Source organism: Octopus bimaculoides, chromosome 1, assembly GCF_001194135.2.
Source record: "Octopus bimaculoides isolate UCB-OBI-ISO-001 chromosome 1, ASM119413v2, whole genome shotgun sequence".
NCBI lineage: Eukaryota > Metazoa > Mollusca > Cephalopoda > Octopoda > Octopodidae > Octopus > Octopus bimaculoides.
In genome coordinates this window covers 22,964,884-22,975,330 of record NC_068981.1, presented here as the reverse complement: position 1 = coordinate 22,975,330, position 10,447 = coordinate 22,964,884, and the positions used below count along the sequence as shown (strand labels likewise).

Below are 10,447 nucleotides of genomic sequence, written 5' to 3'. Positions count from 1 at the left end.
CAACCGATGCTGGTGTGTTTGCGTCCCCGTAACTTAGCGGTTCGGCAAAAGAGACCAATAGAATAAGTACTAGGCTTCCAAAGAATAAGTCCTGGGGTTGATTTGCTCGATTAAAGGCGGTGTTCCAGCATGGCCGCAGTCAACTGACTGAAACAAGTAAAAGAGTAATTCTAACTTTTAAATCCCATATAAGAGCATCCAACCATAGAAACTGTGCCAAAGCAGACAGTTGAGCTTAGCATAGTCTTCTAGATTATCAGCTCCTGGCAAATCATCCAACCCATGCCAGCATGGGAATTGGACGTTAGATGATGAGGAATGTATCTTCCAAGTTGTAGGTCACAGTAATTTTGCTTAGGGATACAAATATTCACCCACTTCTACTCCTCTCATTTTTTTAAGGGGACACCCCTTCACCACTATTTCTTTGCTGCTGCTCTACTCTCATAGAGTAACCCACAGCACAGTGGTTCCCAAATTGGCTAGCACTACTCCATTGGGGGCAGTGGAAATATCCAGTGAGGTATTGAAGAAAAGTGGGGGCAATAAAGGGATGATGAATGTAAAAAAACAATAAAATTATGGGTTAATTAAGTTAAGCTTGTGAAATACAGTTGTTTTGAATTTAATGTAGAAAGTGGTCTATGTTTGTGGTGGGGGAGGGGCACTGATAATATGACCTGAGTGTCAAGGGGTGGCAACCACTGCCCTAGCATAAAGCCGACCCCTACCCTCCCTTGGGATTCATAGTCTAGCAATTTCAATAGTGCTAGTGGTACAAAAATGCACCAAGTACATGCTGTAAAGTGGTTGGCATTAGGAAGGGCATCCAGCCATAGAAACCATGACAAAGTTGAGAGTGGAGCAGAATACAGTCCTTGGACCAATCAGATCCTGCCAAACCATAGAACTTCATGCTGACTTTGATTATTGCAAGGTAAATTCATAGCGTATATAACTTTCCTGATTTTTTTTTTTTTTTTTTAAGTTTGTCAGTGAAAATATGCGTCTTAGAGTTTAAGGTGTTGCACTCACAATTCTAAGGTCGGAGTTTCAGTTTTCAAACTGGTCGGTGCATTGCATTCTTGAGCAAAACACATAATGTCACATTGTTCCAATTCATTCGACTGTAAATGAATTCCCACAATATTTGGGAAGATAACCCTGCAATGGACTGGCATCCTGTTCAGGAGGAAATGTAATCCAGTCATATGCTATGGAAATCACATCAAGCTAAAAACCTTATGAGTTTTAAGGCTCATGTCAGACTTAAGCCTTAGCCTAGGAGAAACATGTAACGGTATTTATATACCTCAAGCACAGCAATAGACATTGGAAATATTTACTGATTAGAAAAACAATTCATTTAGAGTAACTAGTATAGTATTGTCCCTCTATTGTACTCTAACCTCTTGGTTCCACCCTCTCTCTTAGCTAAGAGGTCCCTTGCTTTGCAAGCTTGCTGATGCCACATAAGCACGCATGCTGGTGCCATGTAAAAGGCATCCAGTACATTCTGTAAAAGGAGCTGGCATTAGGAAGGGCATCCAGTCATAGATATCTTGCCAAAACAGACAATTGGAGCCTGGTGCAGCCCCAGCTTGCCAACTCCAGTCAAACCATCAACCCATGTCTGAATGGAAAATGAATGTTAAATTATGAAAATTTTGAAATATATAAAAAGAATGGCAATTTTATTTTAAGATCTCTATATATATATTTTAAAGTATTTCTAATTGATTGAAAAGAATCCGGACATTTTTCAAGAAGTTTAACCAAAATATAGTGAATTTATATGATTGTGTTTATTGTAGGTATTAATAAATCTGGACAATGCTACTAATTATGTTCATATTGTGAATAGAATTTAATTATGATTATAGTTAATTATAAAATATTACTCACATTAACTATTCAGAACTGGGATTCTAACTCATAATTACTGGAACTCAAATTTGAATTATTTTACTAATGACAAAAGGCACAGGCATGGCCATGTGGTTAAGAAGTTAGCTACCCAACCACACGGTTTCAGGTTCAATCCTACTGTGTGGCACTTTGGATATGTGTCTTCTACTCTAACCCTAGGCTGATCAAAACTTTCAGTGGATTTGGTAGATGGAAACTGAAGGAAGCCCATTATATGTGCGTGTGTGTGTGTGTAGGAAGGGCATCAAGCTGTTGAAACTTTGCTAAATCAGATTGGAGTCTGGTGCAGCCTCCTGGTCTCCTGGCTTGCCGGTTTTCAGTCAAACCGTCCAACCCATGCCAGCATGGAAAGTGGACATTAAACGACGACAATGATGATGATATGGACAAAATACCACTAAGCATTTTGCCCTATATGCTAACAATTCTGCCAGTTTGTTGCATTCTGGTGGAACTAACAATCATTATTATTTAATATCTATTTTCGATGCTGGCTTGGACTGAATGGTTTGTCAAGAACTTGCAAGCTATAAAACTGCACCAAACTCCATTGTCTTTGTCATGATTTCTATGGCTGGATCTCTTCCTAATAACTACTTTACAAAGTTTACTGGATGCTTTTTATGCGGCGTTTGCAATAGCAAGGTTACAAAATAACCCGCAAGACAAAACCCCCCACAACTGAGGAGGGAGGAATATTTAGAGTGGAGGCTTTATGCCAAATGATGAGGGTGGAGGGACAGAAATGCATGTTATACTGTAGGGAGATGTATGGTTAACCCAGCTGGAAAAAAAAGATGTCAGAGCATATCATCTTCATCATTTAACATCCATTTTCCATGTTAGCATGGGTTGGACGATTTGACTGAGGACTGGCGAACCAGATGGCTACACCAGACTCCAATCTGACCTGGCAGAGTTTCTACAGTTGGATGCCCTTCCTAACGCCAACCACTCTGAGAGTGTAGTGGGTGCTTTTTATGTCCCACTGGCACGAAAAAAGACATATGGCCAGTATGGGGCTTGAACCCACGATATTTGTGTTAATAGCACAACGCTCCAATCAACTGAGCTAACCGGCCTTCGTCAGTAATGCTGGAAGGTGAATATAAGGGAAGTGGTATGAGTGGAAAGCTTAGGTTCACGTGAGTGTGAAGGGGAGTAGCAGATGGGTAAAGATGGAGATAGAGGAAATGCATGAGTGGCAAAAATGGTGCAAGTACGGTCAGTTGTGAGGGAAGGTGGAGGAATTTGGTGTGGGTCGGGGGTGTAAATGTTGTAACACAAATGAGTTGCCGAAACAGATAGGTGTAAGAGGAATCAACAAGAAGGTACAGACATGAGATGCCTATAGAGGATGATAGATGGATAAAAGAAAAGTGCTAAGCAATCTTGTAAAAATGGAAAAAATGGTGAAGCTGATCTCTGAATGCTGTACATCACACAGAAGATGACAAGGGACTACATAGCAATCGGTGAGAAGCAGTGCTGAACAAGAACCATGTAATCCATGCAAGTGTAGAAAATTACACTTAATGATTAAAAGAAAAGTAAAGTTAATCAAAGGGATATAAGTGTACAAACAGAAATGATCTATTGCCAACTGTGAGATTTATCTATATATATATTCAATTTATGAACAGGCCTATTGTAGAAAAATCATGTGTGTTGGCACTCCGTTGCTTACGACGTCGAGGGTTCCTATTGATCCAATCAACGGAACAGCCTGCTTGTGAAATTAACGTGCAAGTGGCTGAGCACTCCACAGACACGTGTACCCTTAACGTAGTTCTCGGGGATATTCATCGTGACACTGTGTGGCAAGGCTGACCCTTTGAATTACAGGCACAACAGAAACAGGAAGTAAGAGTGATAGAAAGTGGTGAAAGAGTACAGCAGGGTTCGCCATTACAAGTTTCCAACAAGCTAATCACGAATTCAATGTATTTCTGTATTTCTGACAGTGAATGTGACAAGGAAGGGCCTAACCTGATGCAGTGGGGACCTCATTTGTATAATGACATTCTTTTTCTCATCAATATTTAATATCTTACACTGATATAAACTGATGCATACAGACACATAAATATCATTATTTTGGCATGGGTTGGATAGTTTGGCAGCAACTGTTGAGCCAGAAGGCTGCACTAAGCTCTAGTATCTGCTTTGGCAAGGTTTCTACAGCTGGATACCCTACATAATGCCAAGCATTTTAGAGTGTATTGGGTGCATGTTTTTTATGGCACCAGCAATGGTGAGGTCACAAAGTACTTGCAAGTTAAGGTCCCTCAACTGCATGAGGCAGTGTAGAGGGATATATAAAAGTATGATATATATATATATATATATATATATATATATATATATATATATATATATGAGATTGGCTTTTCTCAGTTTCTTTCTACCAAGTTTATTCACAAGGCTTTTGCTGCCCAGAGCAATAGCAGAAGATACTTGCCCAAGGTGCGACACAGTGGGACTGAACCTGAAACCAAGTGGTTGGAAAGCTAATTTCTGGACAACATAGCAATGCCTGTGTCTATAGCCATGTTTGTAGAATAAATAGAATACAAAATATTCCAAAATGGTTTCATATTTTGAGATTAGTTCAGGAAAAGTTAAAAAGAAATGTAAATTTGTAAATATATATTAGAGAAAACAAAAAGAAAAACCCATTCCTGGATTCAAAATATTTAGTATTTTGTTAATTATCAGTAAGAGTGAAATATATAACTTTTTACCAATATTGGGCCAAGAATTCTAATCTATATCTTCAACTCTTACTTGTTGCTGTTGTTCTGTCTTCACCAATATCATAATTCTGGTAATTTTTTTTTCATGACTCAAAAATTACTTTCGTTCAATATCTGAAGAAGTATGTTTTAAAATAAACAGCTGTTATTTATATATATATCATTAGTAAAATCATTTAAATAATTAAGCTACAAAACTTAAATGTACAGATATAGGTGCAGGCATGGCTATGTAGTAAGGAAGTGACCACGTAGTTTTAGGTTCAATCCCACAGCAAGGCACCTTGAGGAAGTGTCTTCTACTATAGCCCCAGGCTGACCAATACCTTGTGGGTGAATTTGGTAGATGGACACTGTGGAAGTCAATCATGTGTGCACATATATATATATATATATATACTTGTTTCAGTCATTTGATTGTGGCCATGCTGGGGCACTGCCCTGAAATTTTAGTTGAATGTACGTAATTTTTTAAAGCCTGGTACTTACTATGCCAGTCTCTTTTGCCAAACCACTAAGTTACAGAGATGTAAACACACCAATACTGGTTGTCAAGCAGTGGCGGTGGACAAACACAAAGATACACACACACACACACAACATATATATATATATACATAAACGACGGGCTTCTTTCAGTTTCCATCTACCAAATCCACTCACAAGTCTTTGGTCAGCCTGAAGCTATAGTAGAAGACACTTGCCCAAAGTTCTATGCTGTGGGACTGAACCCTGAACCATGTGGTTGGGAAGCAAGCTTCTTTCCACACAGCCACACCTGCACCTATGTGTGTGTGTGTCCCACCATTGCTTAACTGATGTTGGGTTGTTTATGTCCTCCATAACCTACCCCATAACCTAGCAGTTCACCTAAAGAGCCTCAAAAGAATAAGTACCTAATTTTAAAAATAAATATTGGGGTCAATTTGTTCAACTAAATCCTTCAAGAAGATACCCTCAGCATGGCTGAGGTCATCTAATGATTGAAACAAGTAAAAGAAGGCAAAAGAGGAGGATTGTATGGAATCACCTTTGTGTTCCTGTGGAGACCATTCAGAAATTTTTTGGCTTTATTTGTTTGAATGAAGGGGAAGAGCTGGCAGAATCAGTAGAGTATCAAAAGGAATGCCTTGTGGTATTTGTACCAGCAGTTTACATCCTGAGTTCAAATCTTGCTACAATTAACAAAGGCAGCGAGCTGGCAGAAATGTTAACACGCCAGGCGAAATGCTTAGCGGTATTTTGTCTACCGCTACGTTCTGAGTTCAAATTCCGCTGAGGTTGACTTTGCCTTTCAACCTTTCGGGGTCGATAAATTAAGTACCAGTTACGCACTGAGGTCGATGTAATTGACTTAATCCCTTGTTTGTCCCCTCTATGTTTAGCCCCTTGTGGGTAGTAAAGAAATAACAATTAACTTTGCCTTTCACCCTGCCTAGGATTGATAAAATAAAGTATCAGCCGAAGCTGAGTATTGTAGTGAATGATATTGATTACCTAATTTAGAATTCATTACTTGTTTGAAAGCAAAAATACCCATTTGTGAGTGAGTGACAGAGAGAGAGAGAGAGAGAGAGAGAGAGCGTTTTAAACCTGGTCTTAAAACAACTTCCAAGGTTGGTTGTACAACTTTCTTTCAAGGATCAACTAAGCATAAGACGTTTCAATTCATGGAAAAAAAAAAAAGATTTAATAAAAGAAAATACTTAATTGTTCTTTATCTGTACCTCTTTTTCTCCTTCATAGTCTTTGTGCTTTTGTTTTAGTTTATTCTTTTATATAAAGTTTATTACAAACCCTCCTCATCCTGTCATGGTTTTTCAGCTTTACATGGATGTCTAAATGGATTAAATGAATATCTGAAATCATCAAGACATGTAAGAGAATTTCTTTAACCCTTTAGCATTTACCCCAGCCATACCAGACACAAATATTCTATGTGTCTTATGTTCAAGCCAGCCAGATCCAGCCTCTCGTGTCTACCCTACAATGTCATTCTAAAAATAAACAATCGCATCATCAAAATCTCAAAGCTGTGAGAGAATGTATTATTAATTCAAAACAATGTGAATAAATAAGCATTATATTTGATAAGTTATCTGAATGCTAAAGAGTTAAATCTCACAGAGCAAATGTAATTTACTATAGCATGGAGTTGACCCATTCTATGAGACCGAATTTGAGGAGACAGAAACTGTATAGAAGCTCATTGGGTGGATTGTACGTGTGATTCAAAGGCACAACCTTGTCACATGCTGTGTCATGATAATTCTGCCTGAGAATTACATTAATGGGTCAGGTTTTTTTGGAATACTCATCCACTTGCACATTAAATAAGTGAACAAGTAACTGTGTTGATCAAAAATCAATCTTTATCGTTGAGCAATGGAAGTCTGCTACCACTATACACAACATCCTATATCACTCCTTCTGTCTGTACTGGATTTTAGATTTAAGAACTTTTGCTCTCAGAGTGGTTGGCGTTAGGAAGGGCATGCAGCTGTAGAAACTCTGCCAAATCAGATTGGAGCCTGGTGTAGCTATCTGGTTCACCAGTCCTCAGTCAAATCGTCCAACCCATGCTAGCATGTAAAGCAGACATTAAACGATGATGATGATGCATTCACGTATTTGGTTGAAGAGACTTATAGTGATGTGGTTAAGAAGTTCGTTTCACAGTCACATGGTTCCAAAATCAAAAGTACAGTATGGTACTTTGCAGCAAGTACCATTGTGTCAAGCAACTTAAGTGTTGGTATTGAAACTGGACCACTGAAACCTGTGAACTATACCTCTTTGTGAACGGTAGACACAATCCATCAACCAGTTTAACATGACAACCTAGCCTTTGGGTTCCTTTAACTAAGTCCAAGCTTACGAACATTGAGACCAAGGCCATGGTCTAAGGATAACATCTTCATGCAATGTTTCTTCTATTTGCAACAATCCAGCTGTTGTAATTTATCTCCCCTTTTTTCTTCCACTCTCTCGGAATCCCTAAATTGGTTATTGTGATGCCTTTCCATAAAAGAAAAAGAAAAAAACATTGATTTATGAAATTAAAAACGAAATTAGTAAAACAATATATATTTCAATGTTTATGTGAATGAAAGATAGGAAAAAAGAAATACCAAAAAGGATGGAACATCAAACTAGTACAGTTTTGATTTTTTTTTTTTATATATATTTATTTTGTGAGCAAAGTCACATCAAACATTTTCCAGTATTCAAATTTAAGAAATGTGGAGGATAGACATTATGGCATGAAATTTTCCATTACAAAAAAAGATTTATTTGAGTTTGTAAATGATCCCCAACTTAAATTAATCAAAATGATGATGAAACAACTTTTGGGGAAAAAATTTTGTTTATACTGGATGGTTTTTTTTTTTTTGGTCTTTTTCTTTTGTTGTTTTTAATCATTCATGGTCAAGGCAGACCCAAATGTTATGAGGAGGACAACTGAAAAGCAAATCTGGCAGCAAGAATGAAAAAGTTTGTCGCAGAAACAGAATATACTGTAGGAATCGATGACTGTAAGAATGCAAGCTTGTTTTTGTTTAATTATGACAAATAGTTATGATTTTTTTTTTGTTATGTTTCATAGAACTCTTTTTCTAGTTACTTACTGACAATATGAAGGCCATTCCTGCAAAGAAAAAAAATAACAACACACACACACACACAGAAATATACAGATATAACTAAACATTCACAGCAATATACATTTGGTTAATTGTCCAAACATTACAAATTTGTGTTGATAACACATATTTGAAAGGCCATCAATTATCAATAGGAACCATTTCTTAAGAGTTCAGTTCCATGGCCTCTTCTTTATTTCTTTTCTGCCACTGAATATCATTTTGTTGACTGAGTATTGTTCTGTGGAATTTATTTTATATCTAATTTAAAATTCAGTTCAATGGAGAGAGAGAGAGAGAGAAACAGCTTCATAGCTTCATCAGCAAGCTGTGTAAGATGGAGTTTGCACACACACACATATCAGTTAACCCTTTTGCTACCATATTTCTGTTGTAATACATTACCTTTGTTTCAATTAATTTGGAAAATAATGATGAATTTGTAGTGGCGCAAAATTATAGCCGCCATTGAGGTAGTACTATTCTGCGCATGCGCAGAATAGTACTTCCTCAATGGCGGCTATAATTTCGCGCCACTACAAATTTATTCAAATAAATTTGTCATTATTAAGCTGGAGTTAGGAACATAAATTAACATGAAATTTCAATGGAAGGTTTTAATTTATATCACTTTAAAACAGGAAGATTATATCAAAGAACCAAGGACAGTCTCAGTTGGATTGGTACCAAAAGAGTTAAGCAATTTTCACACTCATGTAGTGTCCCACATGAATATGAAAAAATACTGGTGTAGAAAGTTTGGTTAAGTCATTAGCTTGTAAGCACCGTCTCTTCTATTGCTACTTTCAAAGTCAATTAACTCTGGTCTTAATTACTGTACATGATTTACTGCTGCTCTTACAAGATTAAAAAAAAAAAAAAAAATCTTGTCTTCATTTCTTCCTTTGATTGATTCCTGTAAAATCATTTCTTTAAACGTTCACCAAACGGCAAATGATGAATAAATAATTTTTTTTATAAAATTAAAAAAAATAAACAAAACAAACAACAATAACACACACTTCTCTCTCTCGTTCTCTCTCGGGGATGTTTGTTAAGTAACATATATGTAAGATTATCTCACATATTCCCTTCCTCGTTTTGACAGATGTTTACTTAGCAATGATACAATATATTTAGTATGGTGTAGATTAATCCAGTACACACGCTTGTATCACATTTACTTAGCAATCTAAAACATTTTCTTTGCTGGGTTTGAAAATTAGATTGTTTCCGGTATATTCCTGGAGTACAAAGTATGAGACACACAGATTAATCCCAAAAATCTCATAGCAAGCTCAATGAATTTCATGTTTTAAAAAAATGAGGGCATGAAAACTGAAACCTTGAAAATTGGTATAGAATTAGTCTTTTCTTATATTTCATAAAGATTTCAAAGGTTTCTTATTATTTAACATATAAGCTCTCCCTTCATTTGATGCGTCTGCCAGAGGATTTCGGCTTACAACCAACTCTAGATAGCTGCCAGCCTCAGCAATAACTGGTACTACAAGACGGCAATCAAAATCTCGAGTTTTCACATTATTCACCTGAAATCAGAAAAAGAGGTAATAATTATAATAACAATAATGGTTTCAAATGTTGGCACTAGGCCAGCAATTTCAGGGTAGGGAGTTAGTCAATTACATTAATCTCAGCGTCCAACTGGTACTTATTTTATCAACTCCCAAAAGGATAAAAGGCAAAGTTGACCACAACAGGATTTGAACTCAGAACGTAAAGCCCGAAAAAATATCACTAAGCATCTTGTCAGGCATACTAATGATTCTGCAAGCTCATCACCTTAATAATAATAATAATAATAATAGTAATAATAATAGTAATAATGCTACAAATTCTGACATGAGGCCAACAATTCTAGGGAGAGGGGCTTAATCAATTACATCAACTCCAGTATTTGACTAGTGCTTATTTTATCAACCATCAACCCCGAAAGGATGAAAAGCAAAGTCAACCTTGGTGGAATTTGAACTCAGAATGTAAAGAGTCGGAAAAAAAGCTGCTAAGAATTTTGTCCAACTCACTAAATAATAATAATAATAATAATAATAATCATTTCTACTATAAGCACAAGGCTTTCTGGGAGGGGACCAGTTG

At 36.8% G+C, this 10,447-nt stretch overlaps 1 protein-coding gene and 1 non-coding gene across 11 annotated transcripts in view; both read right to left on the bottom strand.

Annotated features, from left to right (window-relative positions):
• Positions 1–2,937: 2,937 nt before the first annotated feature.
• On the bottom strand, positions 2,938–3,011 carry Trnan-auu (transfer RNA asparagine (anticodon AUU)). Its single transcript has one exon. It is a non-coding gene; the product is annotated as a tRNA-Asn (tRNA).
• Positions 3,012–8,819: 5,808 nt separating this feature from the next.
• LOC106884182 (glutamate receptor-interacting protein 2) overlaps positions 8,820–10,447 on the bottom strand; it is a 537,293-nt gene continuing 535,665 nt past the window's right edge. For all 10 annotated transcript variants that reach the window (XM_052965766.1, XM_052965774.1, XM_052965783.1 and 7 more), the window contains one exon: positions 8,820–9,879. In XM_052965766.1, the coding sequence (XP_052821726.1) occupies positions 9,712–9,879 (168 nt within the window). In that variant the 3' untranslated portion in view covers positions 8,820–9,711. The remainder of the gene's footprint in view (positions 9,880–10,447) is intronic.